The sequence below is a fragment of the Haliotis asinina genome, chromosome 16, assembly GCF_037392515.1.
Source record: "Haliotis asinina isolate JCU_RB_2024 chromosome 16, JCU_Hal_asi_v2, whole genome shotgun sequence".
NCBI lineage: Eukaryota > Metazoa > Mollusca > Gastropoda > Lepetellida > Haliotidae > Haliotis > Haliotis asinina.
Window position 1 is genome coordinate 32,719,003 of NC_090295.1, and position 15,678 is coordinate 32,734,680.

Genomic DNA, 15,678 nt, shown 5'->3' on the forward strand with positions numbered 1-15,678 from the left:
ACACACTTTGATATTTGTCATTCAAAGTGTCATTCAAACCAGTGTTGCAGTCGTAGCTTGCTCTGAATTCCTGATGTAGGATCATCATACATCACCATGAGAAATGGGGATAATTAATTCACCTTGACTTCTGTACATGTAATTTGAACCCACGTAGTGCTGTCATTTAAAATTGACCGGCCCGTCCAACATTATATGTGCCAAATTCTACTAATCCAGTGGTTAATTTCTGTCATTGAACACCAATTTTCTAAATCTGTTCCTGGAGAAGAAAGCATACAGTTTATCTCTGCCCAATTGGCATTTAATAAATGAGAGGATAAGAATCATTCTCCATGAATCGTCTACAATTACATGCCCTTGTCGGGGATTCTACCACTTAATGTTTCTACTTCCAGTATTCTGACAAGAAATTCCTGAACTCCTACTGCTGGAACTGTCATAAAATTGATGACTGAATCAATGAGCCTTATTCATGAACTTTAACATTTCACATAACAAGTCTTCATTTGGCGGAGTAGAACAGAAAGAATCAACCTTTCCTTTGAAACAGTATCAAATAATTTATGCACTAGGCGAGAGGGGGGAAAGACATGCTTTTAAGCTAATACAGATTCTGAGGGGATTGCGAGAGTTAAGAAGATCTCACCAAGGAAGTATTTGTCAAAGGTTTGCAACTTGTTCTTTGTTGGTTGGTTTGTTGTTTAATGATGTGCTCAGCAATTTTCCAGCAGTCTGTAAGGACCAGACAATCCAGTGATGGACATAATGAGTATTGATCTACACAATTAAAATGACATTTGTCACTGAAGTATGCCAGTCTGAGCCCCGATTCAGATACTAGAAGCATGGGTTCTAACCTGGATTGCTGAGTGCTGCATTAAACAACAAACAACTTAACTTAGTAACATCTTGCCATGTGATATCAGTATACGAGAACATTTTAAACTGCTCTGCATTATTTTCATTTTGTTTCGAAAGCTCTTACTCAATCGAAGGCAATATTTGGTACATAAATTCAGAAACGTGTCTCTACATTGCGTCCAGTGCAAGTCCTAATGATCGAATAACCAATTCTTGCCCTGAAAGATGTGGACTAGCATTTAAGACTAATTTACAGTGTCAGACAAGGACGTTCTTCTTTGACAAGCATAATAGGACAAGCTGCCGGAGCAGTTAGGTTGTCAAGGAGATATTTTGTCAAGTAACAGGGTTGTACTGTAATGTGTTCAGGCATGTGTTGTAGTGTAGTTTTAACATTTATAAATGGTTTTTCGTGCAGATCAATCGTCTGTGTTGATGCTGTTTACAAGGTGCTCCCAGTCCAAAATTTGACAATTGATATTTAATGCTGCATTTGAACATTGCTTCTACATTTTGATTATTTAAATATTGTGAGTTATCAAAGTTATTTTGCTTAGCACTGTTCTGTGACATTTATGATAAATGCTTTGTGAGGTCGTGTATTAATACAAAATGATACAAGTGTGTATCAGAATCAGATGGATGTTGTGGCTCCTGAGAGTTTATACTGGACTTCAGTCCTGCCCCACAACGAAGCATGTGATACATGTGGTCTCACCCTAGGCAAGTGAGTTTGTTCAAAATTGGATTTGTTCACCCAGCAGAAAATGGGTACCTAGTGGGATAAGTCATGTCCGTCTAGTGCCTAACAGGCTGCCTGGGTTATCCAGGGTAAACATATGCCTTGCTGAGACTGTTAGTGCCATGAGCGTTCACCTCGTCAATGGAGTTGAGCACAATATAGATGCACATATTATTATCATAATTAGTAATAGCTACTTAATCATATGAAGCATGAAACTACATAATGTCTGTTTGCTCAAGGTGTCTGTGGGGTATGACTTGAACTGAATAGTCCAATTCATGTTTTAAACAATATATGTAGGAATTCTTTCTCTTTGTATGCGACAGGACGGGTTAGAATGTATCTTCAGTAACCCATGCTTGTCATGAGAGGCAACTAAAGGGATCGTGTGGTCAGGCTCGCTGACTTGGTTGACACATGTCATCAGTTCCCAATCACGCAGATTGATGCTTATGATATTGATCACTGGATTGTCTGGTCAAGACTCCTATTATTTACAGAACGCCGCTATATAGCTGGAATATAGCATCAAACTAAACTCACTCACTCACTCATAGTATGATCTGTTTCATGATTATTTGTATGGTTGAACCTGAAAGTTCCACAGTAATTAATTAATTCATTAATGAGGTTTCCTACAGTTTGTTGACAATATTACAGGAACATTGAGGAGACTGTTTTCTCCCTCTGCTATTGTATCTTGTATCCAGACTACAAGATGGTGGTGACTGGTGTTGATGTATTTGATGTCTGCTTAAATTAGAGAGGAAAATTGTAGTTTTGATGCCACATTGTTATGTATAGATGACAATATCTCCCAGAGTATCACAATACATATTTATATTTTGTAATGCTACATTTGGGTCACTAATCGGCACTATAGATCTACAACAAATGTTTCATCAGCTATGCTACTCATTCCGTTTGTTGATGGAATCATGTTTCTAAGCATGTTTGGTGTTTTAATGTGTCCTTTTAGAAACTCATCTTACTATTGTGATGTATATCATATCCTCTAAGTGTATTGATGCTGATCTGACTGGCTTTTGAGTTTGGCAGCTGACAAGAATTATCTCTTTTGGCAGTAAAGATCTTCTTAGTCATGAGGTGGAACAAGGTTGCCCACACTGACTGCTGTCTTGGATGTTTGCCACCTAGGTGAATCTCACGAATATGGTCTTGGTGTTGATTGATGTAAAAACACAAGCTGCATGAACCAGGATCTGTGATCACCATCATGGGTTTCAGGCCTGATGGATCCGAAGCTGCACTGCCTCCGTTGTGGGTGCTCATCGGTTTCTAAATTGCGTGGTTCTATGCTTATGATGTTGATCACTGGATTGTCAGGTCCAGATTCGATTATGTAGACCACCACCATATGACTATTCCTGAATGTGGCATAAATCTGAACTCACTCACTCAATGTTTCATTCACCATACTCACCCACAGTCTTATTCACTTACTTGTTAACTGACTGTACTCACCCCCACTCTTGTTCCCTCACTTGTTAAGTGACCGTACTCACCTACACTCTTATTCACTCACTTGTTAACGGACTGTACTCACCCACGCTCTTGTTCACTCACTTGTTAACTGACCGTACTCACCCTCGCTCTTGTTAACTCACTTGTTAACTGACCATACCCACCCACACTCATTAGCTGACCCACTGACACTACATACCCTCATTCGCTCACGTGTATTGGTGTTCCCCGCCATAATGTAGCAGATATATTGCTATAAGCAGTGAAGACTCTCACTCACACTCTCTGTACTTTGAATGCCCACAGATCAGGTGTCATAGAGTTGGTGGAATGTGTAGACTAAGGCTTAGTTTCTGGACGTATGTAATTATGATATGAACAGATAAACCTGTTTAAATAGAAAGAGAGTCTCATAGGGATGAGAGAACCGGAGGAAATCTAGACTTGCTTCAATTAGGGCTTTAGCATATCAGGAAGGGCAAGGCAGCAAGGAAAGTAATCGTGTCCAGATACTGTAAGACATACTTTGGATCACGTTAAAATTTGTATGGCCTTCATAATAAGCTCTATAGATTATTGACATGTTCCATTGGACGACTGTAGGTTCAGTGTGAGGGTAACGCTCCAGAACGTCATTATCTTACATCATAAATCTCTCCTGAAGTTCAATCAGGGTGTTAACATCACCCTGTGTGCACCAGTGTTTATCCCATGATATGTTATCGCTTGTATCTCTGCCATTCTGTTAGCTAAGCTTGTGTGCGTGTGCTTTATTTCTTTATATCACATAAGGTGAGGTGAAATTGTGTTTGATGGGCTCAGTCTTGATGATATGTATCATTTTCTCTATAATAGTGGATAGTTATTTAATGATGATTAATGAGACTGGTGTGACATTTGTAATTTTTCTGTGGGTGTAGCTCCTGGCATAGGAAAGTAATTCCTTAATGGGAGAGGAAGCTGATAATTAATTAGCATTTGTTGATGATTTGTGCTGAGGATTGTCATAATTAATTTCCAACTGAATTATGTTCAGATTTTTTTCATGTAGTTGAATATGGATACTTGACATGTGAACCAGTGTTTGTTTGTTACTCATCAGATCAGACAGAGGTGAATGTGTGCATTTGGAAGCACGTGCTTGTGTGTTGGGCACAGTGGGAGGGAGGATATTAGTGACTTTGATATCATGCCGTTTATTTCTTTTTAAATATTATTGTTGTTGTAAATAAGTAGATGTTAACATGATTCTTTTATTATGAAAATAGATAAACTATGCTCCTTTTATGCCCCTGAATGTAGAATGATGGTGTGTAGGAGCAAGCACACCTTTAGTTCCGTAAGATATTGGAACCAGATATTGGTGGAAGAGATATTTTGAATACACAGATATTTGTCGACACTTTATATAAACAGTGATCACAAAAGTTGTCCAAAGAGATATAACTAAACACTTTTATTCAGGTGGCATGAATCAAAACCAGTATTCCCATGTCTTAACAACAGTGGCATAAAACCCAACTCGCTCACTCACCCACACAAAAGTGAAAAAATGCTCCCATTTGGACTCAGATTGAGATTACAGAAAGTTCCCTGTTGAAAGGTAGCCATATTACATTTTGTTCCTGATTAAACTACCAAACTGGGGCATTGGGGTGGCCTAAGGGTTTAAGTGTTTGCTCATCATGCTGAAGACCCAGGTTCTATTCCCATCATGGCTACAATGTTTGACGCCTATTTCTGGTGTTCCTGATATTGCTGGAATATTGCTAAAAGAAGTGAAAAGCCGTGCTCATTCATTTGGTACCAAACTGCAGAAACAAATGAGAAGGTGGCATCAAACTTTGAGGTGAGTTTTTATCAGTTTGAACAGCCATGCTGAAGCTCAACTTAACCTTTACTTTCTCATCGCTCATTTCTAAATGGGTTTTTGATGCTATTACGTCAAGGAAACACATTGCATGGCAGTTTTTTAATTTCTTTAGGAAGACAAATGGTAATCCTTGTTCCATGCATTTTTAACATTGAAATGAATATCTGCCGACCTGTTCTGGTGATTCAAAAGGTTTGGCATCACAAGCAGTTTGCTCTTGGTATGTGTGTGTTTGTGTGTGTGTTTGTGTGTGTGTTTGAGTGTTTGTGAGAGTGAGTGCATGCATGTGAGAGCATGCAAAGTAAAGAAAATTGTAAGATTTGTGTATATTTCTCATTAATAATCCATTATTTGTAACAAACAAAAATTTTGAAATGAGCATATTTTCAGCATTATACGCACAATGTACAGTAAGCAGTTTTCATTTTTAACCTATAGTGTACAGAAGATTCATTGTGCCAGTAATTTTATTTTAAAATATATTTTTTAGTCTAAGCTGACAGATGCTTCTTTTTTTTTCATGAGAGTTAAATGCAATTTTATCATTAATTCTTGTGTTGCATACACGATAACACCAATCTATATTCAGATAGTCTTTCGAAAAAGTAGAATAGAATACCCCTTCCTATCTGATGTTTGATATTTTTCCAGTACAGACCATGATTTTTTACTGAATAAATCCTTAAACAAGCCATGAGTAAAATCTGTCCTTAATTGGTTGTAAAAGAAGTGGTTAAAATCTTTCCCTTGCCACAAAGAAAACCATGGCGGGCCTGCGTGGATTAGTTCTTTACATGGGAAGTTATTTGTTTATAGGGAAGATGTGTCATTTGGGCAACTCACTCACTCACTCACGCACGCACGCACGCACTCACTCACGCACTCACTCACTCACTCACTCTTCCGTGGAAGTTACACTAGTCAACATACATAAGCCATATCTATCATACCTGTTCCTTGTGATGTGTTGGTGTGAAGTAAGGACTCGCGGGTATTTAGTGAGATATTCTCAGCAATAGGTATCAGGCATGACCTCCAGCCATCTGTCATTAATGGACGCTCTAGATGAAAGGGAAGTGGGTTTGATAATACTGATTGTAGTTACATGTATGCTGGTGTCAGTAAGTGCATCGCTGTATTACTCACACAACCATGCAGTTTGAGGAGTTTCCTCATCACGTTCTTATTTAAACAGTTTTTCCATTTGAAGTACAGCTAGACGATTCTGTCATCAGACACATGATACAGTCAGATTTTGAAGCGGAATTGTTTTGTAACTGTTGTGTTTTGTATCTGTTGTGTTTTGTATCTGTTGTGTTTTGTGTCTGTTGTGTTTTGTGTTTATTAAACCTAAAAATGTCACTCATACAGACACGGAAACAAAAATGATGAAATCTCGCAAAAAAATTACATTCGGTCCTATCCACAAAACGTTCACAGCACTACACCATTTATTAAAGTATAGAGTTGCAGTAGGTTGTAGGGTTATGCACGCTTTGTGTACCGGGACCCAGTTGTACAATTAAGGGAATTCTGAAAATGGAAAAAGTAGAAAATATTAGGTATTTGTATTTCAGAGATGGAACATATGTTAAAATTTCATTTGCCCTCAAAATAATTGTAACAGAGAGTGCTTCACTTCTTCGATTTGCGTCTTAGAATGCTTCAGAATGCTTTTGTTAAGCATGTTTAGATATATGTATTTCAGGGAAAGTCAGACAAAGTGCACAATATGTATCACAAAATAAGTATAGTATTTGTTGATATGTATCAAAAGATATCTTTCTGTTTAATATTTGTCTGTATTTTTCATTATATTTTTTTCATTCTTAAGATTCAATTAAAAAAAAGCCTCAGTATCAGTTCAGTATCATTAGACATGCTAGCATGAGACTGTTTGTTGAGTCAGTGTGCACATTGTGAGTCAGGCAAACTAATATTCATACTTGTTCATATCTGAGTTAAAATTAAACATCACATTGGCAAGATTTCAGCTACATCGTGACATGTTCGTCATATGTTGCAAAGCATGTATGTGTGTTTGAGGCACACAACGTATCTTCAAGACACGTCAGTCAGTGCTAAAAAATTGAATCAGTAAATGCTGATCTACCTTGAATGCTAAACAGTCTTTCATAATGTCTTTAGTTTCCGTGAATGATGACTGACAGCGATTAATTTCTCAGAAACCTTGCGCATGCTGAAAAAACAATTCTCGCCACTGATGGAAAACGGGACCATTCCGTGTGGGTGAATGAGCAGGAGAGTCTATAAATACAGGGTTTTGTCTGGAGAAAATCAGTTTTCCATTAATAAGAGGGTAGTACATCAAACATGGCTTATCTGCCAGAGACCAAAGAGACTCAGGCTCATGGCCATATCTCGTCAATGGTTGCCATGTGGACATGTTGAGCTATAAATCAGATGAATGTTGCTGGACATTTGGTTACTAATCTAGGTAATAGGTCTGAGGATGATTAGAGCGGAAATTAGCCTGCTAAGGCCACAAGATGTTGGATGTTTGGTTTACAGATTCGGTCTGGACAGTTTAGTGTAATAATGTAAAACAGGCAGTGTGGTAGCTGAGTGGTTCAAGTTGTCACTAATCATGCTGAGGTACTGGGTTGATTTTGTGTCACACATCGGTACAGTGTGTGAAGCTAGTTCACTCACTCACTCACTCACTCACTCACTCTAGATCTATTACATTAGTAATTGTAAAAAATCAAGAACCCAGCAAATGTTATGATCTAAGAAAGTGGATTTATTTTCAGGTTTCACAACAATTGAATTAACCATCTTACTCAAATCTCATCTGTAGTGTATTTTTTGGCCTACCTTTTAAAATTTGGGGAATCTGTCCTTTATTGGTTCAAATGATCTGTTAGAGAAATTAAAGGACAAATTATTTGTCCCCTGATTTAAAAAAAATGTGAAGATCTTCAGATGTTCTGGAAAATTGTGTTTTGCGGGAAAAACAAAAAAAGACTTTGATTCTTCCATTAGGGAAAAAAATGTTAGGTTTTGAAGCAGTGACATTTAAAAACTGTGTGTGTTTAGCAGAAATCATAGCCCCCCTCCTGTGAAAATTAAATGGTCAGTCTGTAAATTAAATGGTATTCCCTCATGGAAAAGCAGCGGGCATACTGGTTGGCATTTCTTGGCAGCAGAGTTCCAAGTCTTCCCACTCATATTGTCAGAACGCCTGAAGCCATTCACCCAGGTTATTACAGAGACCGTTTGCCATTGATAATATAACACTCCACTCCCCAGGCTTGTGATGACCAGAGCGTAACTGTGCCCTCTGGTAACTCCATGGCATTAATGTGGTCAGATTTATAACTTGATTAGGTGTGTATCCAGTGTACGTGGGACCTTAGTGTTCTTGGCTCATGGGAATGTTGCTGTGTGCAATAGTTGTGAATCTCATTGTCTGTTGAGGGGCGTTGGGGTAGCCTAGTGGTTAAAACGGTTGCCTGGCATGCCAAAGGCCGATGTTCGATTGTCCATGTAGGTACAATGTTTGAAGCCCATTTTTGGAGTCCCTGTCGTGATATTGCTTGAGTATTGCTAAACGCGGTGTAAAACTTAACTCACTCATTCACTTACTCATTTGTTGTTGAGGGGCAAGTCTGTAGACAAGTTGTTATAGCGTTTGCTAAGAGCAGCAGTTTGCTAAAAATCACAGCTCACTCACTTGCTCATTTGTTGTTGATCATGTGATGGTCGTGATCATGGTTTTCTATCCATTTTTGTCTGTTTAAAAAGTAAGGATTTTTTTTAGCTTATCTAGTACAGAAACAAACAGCACAATAAGAAATGGAAAGATTAGCTCACCTGGTACAGAAATCAGCAGCATTAAGTTAGATAAGTATGCACTGTTTGATGGGTACCATCAGAGGAGATATGCTAAAGTTATTTTGGTGCTCAGTTTTAAGATCACTTCAGAAGCTCTTCTAGAAACTGTGAAGAAACTACAAGTAATATGTAGAGAATCTCACCCAAGTGTCTACTGATATCAATTATATCAACACAAGTTGATAAAGTAACAAATATCCGAGGCTTGCCAAGGGTATTTTTACCTTGATCAATGAGTGTTGATATAATTTAAATCAGTAGACATGAGGGTGAGATTCTGTTTATCATTCAAAATCATCCTTCATTAGTTTCCAGTGAAAAATGTACATCTCTGAACACAGCACTGCCATCAGTTTTGCAGTGCAGCGATGTTATAGTATTCATTTTAGACTGTACTGTATCCTTGTGACATCTTGGCAAACTATAGCTGCTTGTGTATATGGCTGAAACAAACAGCATAGATCATGTAAACAAAAGTTGTGTAATTGTTTTTAATGAGACACGATGCTCCATTGTTAATTGTTTATGTCACTAGGAAGAGTTCATGTTTGTGTTTGTTGGACATGATGTACTTTAAGGGTTTTGATTTATATTCCTGCCTTGTCAAAATGGGCTTGTGCCTATTTATCAAACTGATGAAGCAGTGTAAGTCACTCATCTCTAAAGTGTTCATTTTTATGAACGTTTGTTCAAATACTCTAATTGCTGATTCAAGCCCTATAATCCAATAAATACCCACTATTTTATTTTCTTATCTATGTAATAGAAAACAGAAGCAGATATTTACTGATAGAGACAATTCTTTTGTTACATGAAGTTCCCCTTGTTGACTCTGTTCGTGTTCCTATTAAATGACCTGTGATTATCTGGGTTAGAATTGATCTTCAGTAACCCATGCTTGTGGTATGAGGTGACTGACAGGATCGGTTTGTCAGGCTCCATTACTTAGTTTACATATGTCATCGTATCCCATTTGCACAGATTGATGCTGAGGCCATTGATCACTGGATTGTCTGGACCAGACTTGATTATTTATTTACAGATCGCTGCCATATAGCTGGAATATTGCTGAGTGTGGCATAAAGCTAAACTGACTGACTGACTGACTGACACTCCTATAAAATATGTCATGAATGGTTTGCTCATTTTAACCAATGGTACGGGGAGTTATAATAAATCAAAACATTATGAATGCTTTGTGGATTGGGACCAATGTCATATGCCCAGCCTGTCTAAAATAGTCCCCTTCATGCCTTTAATGTAGGGACTCTGAGGTTTGATGTATGGGTTTATTCAGGTCAGTATGCAGACAGTGATGAGACAGCAGTAGATAGTATTTGTTTTCTCTTTCCATGGCATGTTTTGGGTTGTTATGAATGATTATCTTGTTGTGAAGATCGGGGTTGCAATAGGTTGTCAGCCATCAGGTAACAGGAAAGGGTTGGATCCACAAAGTGTTTTTGATGTTAGGTCAGGCTCATGGAATTTGGTTGTTTCAAATCATTTTATCGCATAGATTGATGCCATGATGTCAGGCACGGGATTGTTTGTTCCAGACTGCTGTGAAATAGCTGGAATATTGTCGAGTATAGCATTTAACAACAAACAAACAAGCAGTCATCACCCATTAACCAAAGACATGAATAAAACAAGCCCGTCACCACTCTTCTCAGTTTGACATTTACACAGACATAATGTGTTTTCGTAGATTGCCACGCACACGAAATATTTCCCCTCGATGTAACTTCAGTTGTCATAATGTATGGAGATGTTGTGTCAGGCAGTTCCTGTGAGAGCCAAGTAGTGTTGTCTTTCCTAATGCCTTGTATTGTAGTCACAGCAAAGGAGTTTCACATGTAAAGTCACCTACAAATGTCCTTACCATGAATGACAGGGGATATACTATTTCCCTGCATAATGTCAAGAAGAGTGTCATAGTCATCTATTGCAGTGATCATTTTACAAAGGTCAAAGCCTAGTCACATTCAGGCTATCTGATACCATTTATACTGAATAGTCTCTCAGTTATTGCTCTTTGTATTTTGTGCTAGAGCTCATATGTTTTTCTGTGTAGGTAGTCACGGGAAGAAAGAAATATTCAAAGACCTTTCCAAAAAATATTTTTGGCTTCATGTTAAGCAGTATTCTAGCAGTTCTGGCCTTTAATGTCATAAGTTTCCAACTTGGGAGGTACAACTGAGCATGTTCTTTTTGAGAAGATTCTTGTGTGTCTTCTTGTTAAAGTTGCTAGGTCAGGATTACATAGATCATCTGGAAGGATTTTGGCATGCTTTGCTGAGAAGACTTATGCACCCTATTTATGCCAGAATCTTGTGACTGGCCTGCCCTGATTGTTTGTAGTATTCAGTCATTCCTTTATTTCTAAATCCAGTAATACCAGCTGCACATTTATTGGTTATAGTATACAAGTTGTCAGTAGTTGCCATGAAAGTATCCTGATTATAATTAATAGAAATAGTTTTGAGGGTAATAGATAGAACATTACTGTCTACAATTTAGATAGATGATGCCATTATATATTAGTCAGCAGTGTTTATGATTATTGAGAACAATAACTAGGGAACATTAGTACCATAGTTCCAATAATTAGAATTCCGATAATGATGTTCACAGTTGTTGACAGCCATGTTGTAGTCAGCAATGATATAGCTGTGCATTGTGAATGAAGTTATGATGACTGAGTACAGGTGTTGCATTAGAATCAGCAGTCATAATCTTCCTACAACTTATCAAGTTTAAAAAATGTCCCCAAGTAATTTAAAGAATAAAGAATATTTTTAAAAAAATGTGCCACATGAAATTTGCAGGTGATGATTCTTTGTTAACTTGAGATTGAAGTGTGCAAAAAGAACCACTTTAATCAATCTTGCAATTAAGTTATTTTTATCAAGACTGTCTCTTTATATAGTCGACGCCTCGTCTGTCCGTCCGTCCGTAATCCTTGTTTCCAGAGCATAACTCAATAATTGTTCAATATTTTTAGACCAAACTTGATAGATATAGTAATCTCAGCCTATGGTTGTGCCTTTTGCTATTTACACATTTTAGACATTTATATTTTTTTTGTTTTTCCATGGAACATTTTGGTGTTATGGTGGGGGTGGGCTTCGTTTCTGGAGCAGAACTCAAAAACCGTTCAATATTTTTCTGCAAAACTTGGTAGATGTATGAATCAGAACCTATATTGGTGCCTTTTGGTATTTACGGGGTTTTTTTATATATTATTTTCTCGGTTTCCATGGAAACGTTTCGGACATAGTCTCAAAAGTGAGAGTTGTGTTTTGTTTCTGGAGCAGAACTCAAAAACTGTTCAAAATTTTTTTGCAAAACTTGGTAGATATGTCAGTCAGAAGCTGAAGTCTTGCCTTTTGCTATGTATAGGATCTTATGATGTATTATTTTCTCGGTTTCCATGGAAGCGTTTCGGACCTAATCTGTAAAGTGAGAGGTGTGTTTCATTTCCAGAGCAGAGCTCAAAAGTTTCTTAATATCTGTCCGTAAAACTTGGCAGGTATGTGTTGCAGACCCAAAAGTGGTACCTTCGTTTCTGGAACTCAAAAACCATTCAATATTTTTCTGCAAAACTTGGTACATGTATCAGTCGGAACCTAAAGTGGTGCCTTTTGCTACTTACAGGTTTTTTGTGATTTATTATTTTCTTGGTTTCCATGGAAGCGTTTCGGACTTACTCTCTAAAGTGAGAGGTGTGTTCCGTTTCCGGAGCAGAACTCAAAAACTTCTTAATATTTGTCAAAAAAACTTGGTAGATATGTGTGTCAGACCCCAAGGTGGTGCCTTTTGCCATTTTACAGGTTTTTATGATGTATTATTTTCTCGGTTCAATGAACAGGTTGCTGACTTTTTTTCTGGAGCACAACTCGAAAACCATTTCATATTTTTCAACAGATCTTGGCAGATATGAGACAGATAAAAAAAATGGTGACTTTTTCAGATTTAAGAGATATATGGCATTTATATTTTTCATGAATTCCATGGAAACAATTCTGACTTGGTCTAAAAACGCAATAAGTAACTGTCAGATGATTTGTCCTTTCAAATATGTGGGGGCCAGGGAGATATGTCATCTTCTGATGACTCTTGTTTTATTTTATTTTATTTTATTTTACTGTATGTTAAAATATAATGAAACTGCTTGTTCAATATACACTGTAAGAATGTATCTTAAACTGATTGTCACTTCCAATTTCCCCTCACCTCGTCTGTCAGCATAGTCATTTTTGAGGTGAGTGATTTTGTGTCTGGTATCTCTGGTATGGATTAATAGTCATAGACAGGATGACTCGACTTTTGTCTAGTACAGTTAGCCCAATTAGACATTGTCACAATTAAGTCATATTCCTGCCTTATCACAAAGTCGATTTAGTCTTTAACTGCATGCATTGCTGTGGTGTCATTCAGTTCCTGGGCCCTTGTTCTCAAAACATTCTTGGCCCTAAGAATTCTTAACTTCTATTAGAGCCAATGTGTTAAGAATGGGTTTAAGAAGTTTGTAGGGTTACGAATGGTTTGTGAATATCTAGCCTGGGTTTTGCCAAAGAGGTGCCAGTATTCCTGCTATGGTTTATTGAGGAGAGTGGTTGTCCAAAGTGAGTGAGTGAGTGAGCCGCACTCAGCAATATTCCAGCTTATGTGGTGGCGATATATAAATAATTGGGTCTGACAATTCAGTGATCAACAGCATGAACATGATTAGACATAAAAATGGGATGCAATGGCGTGTCAAGCAGAGGCAGTGAGGGTGAACGACCAATCCCATAAGTCACTTTTTGTGAATTACATTGGATGCAGAAGATCAATCTCAATCGGGATCTTCACAGGTCAGCTGTCCAGAATGTGCAATATTAGTATGTCATCTCTTGCTTGATATGCAGTGTTAGGGTACTTGTTGTTTCCCTGCCTGGTATTAGCATCAGAGTTCAGGCTGGTTGAGAATCAGTATACTGTGTCTTGAGTGATGTAGTAACTTCTAGAATGCCAGTACACTAGACTACAGACAAATTATTATTGTAGAATATTTGTATAACACACATATCCAAGCAACTGGTGCTTGCACAAGGCACTGGTATATTTTTATCATTTTGTTTCCGGAGCATAACTCAGAAACCGTTCAATATTTTTCTGCCAAACTTGGTAGATATATCAGTCAGAAGCTGAAGTGGTGCCTTTTGCTATGTACAGGATCTTGTGATGTATTTTTTTCTCAGTTTCCATGGAAATGTTTCAGACAAAGTCTGAAAAGTGAGAGGTGTGTTTTGTTTCCAGAGCAGAACTCAAAAACTTCTTAATATCTGTCCGTAAAACTTGGTAGATATGTGTTGCAGACCCCAAAGTGGTGCCTTTTGCTCTCTACAGGTTTTTGTGATTTATTATTTTCTCAGTTTCCACGGAGACATTTCAGACCTCAAAATGGAGGGATGTACTTCATTTCCGGAGCAGAACTCAAAAACCATTCTATATTTTTCTGCGAAACTTGGTAGATGTATCAATCAGAACCTAAAGTGGTGCCTTCTGCTATATACAGGATCTTGTGATTTATTGTTTTCTTGGTTTCCATGGAAACGTTTTGGACCTAGTTTCAAAAGTGAGAGGTGTGTTTTATTTCCAGAGCAGAACTCAAAAACTTCTTAATGTCAGTTAGTAAAACTTTCTAGATACGTGTGACAGACCCCAAAGTTGTGCCTTTTGGTTTTTAAAGGTTTTTGTGATTTATTATTTTCTCGGTTTCCATGGAAACGTTTCGGACTAATAGTCTCAAAATGGAGGGATGGGCTTCGTTCCCGGTGCATAACTCAAAAACCATTTCATATCTCACAACAGATCTTGGCAGATATATGAGACAGATTTTGAAATTGTGACTTTGCTGGTTACAGATATATGGCATTTATAATTTTCATGAATTCCATGGAATCAATTCAAACTTAATCTAAAAAAACAATGAGTAACTCTCAGATTATTTGTCCTTTTAAACATGTGGGAGCCGGGGGGATATGTCATCTTCTGATGACTCTTGTATATTGATGTTATAGAAGTATAGTAATTATATGAAAGACAATGGATTTCTAGTGTGATTATTTACAGACCACCATCATGTAGCTGAAATATTGCAGAATGTGGTGTAAATCCAAAAACGTAATCTTTTGCGGTGTTCTTGTCAGTTTTGATGCTGTAAGCATCTTCAAATGTGTTTGTCCATTTTTCAATATGGCCGCTATGACAACCAAATTGATGTTCGTGTTTCTATTCCAGAAACTTTCCGAGCTGCAGCAGAAGCAGGGCCTAACGACATCCTGAAGTTATACAATACTCGTGGAAACCTCATCAACATTTCACCGGCATTGGCGGAAAATACGCCAGACACACGGTACAAGCTGGAAGTAGTTGCATCACACTGTACGGGTAAATGGACTTCTCCTTGTTAAACTTCATACTTCCTGTACGGCATGATCAGTGTCATTGCTCGCTACTAGAATGTTTTGAAAACAATATTAATTTCCTCATTTTCTTTGTCTCTGTTTCTAAGGATGCTTCATGAAATGTTTAATTAGTTTTTTTTTATTTTAGAGTTATGAGTTTATTGGTGCTGAAGTGAGAGAGTATTGATGCTGAAGTATTACACATCCTACTTTTTTGTGCCCTTAATTCAATGTTCAGCTGACCATTAATGTGGAAAAAAATCAGAAACCAGTTACAAGGTTTCTTTTAATTACTATTTGCTTTATTATCCCTCTTTTGAAAAAGGCTGATGAAGCCTGACACTATTTCATCTAGATTATGCTATCTTGATTACATCATCTTAATGGTATTGGGGTAT

At 37.5% G+C, this 15,678-nt stretch overlaps 1 protein-coding gene across 2 annotated transcripts in view; it reads left to right on the forward strand.

Moving 5' to 3' along the window:
- LOC137267906 (high affinity cGMP-specific 3',5'-cyclic phosphodiesterase 9A-like) overlaps positions 1-15,678 on the forward strand; it is a 78,683-nt gene that overhangs the window by 30,598 nt on the left and 32,407 nt on the right. For both annotated transcript variants that reach the window (XM_067802348.1, XM_067802349.1), the window contains exon 2: positions 15,114-15,263. In XM_067802348.1, coding sequence (XP_067658449.1) covers positions 15,114-15,263 — 150 coding nt within the window. The remainder of the gene's footprint in view (positions 1-15,113; positions 15,264-15,678) is intronic.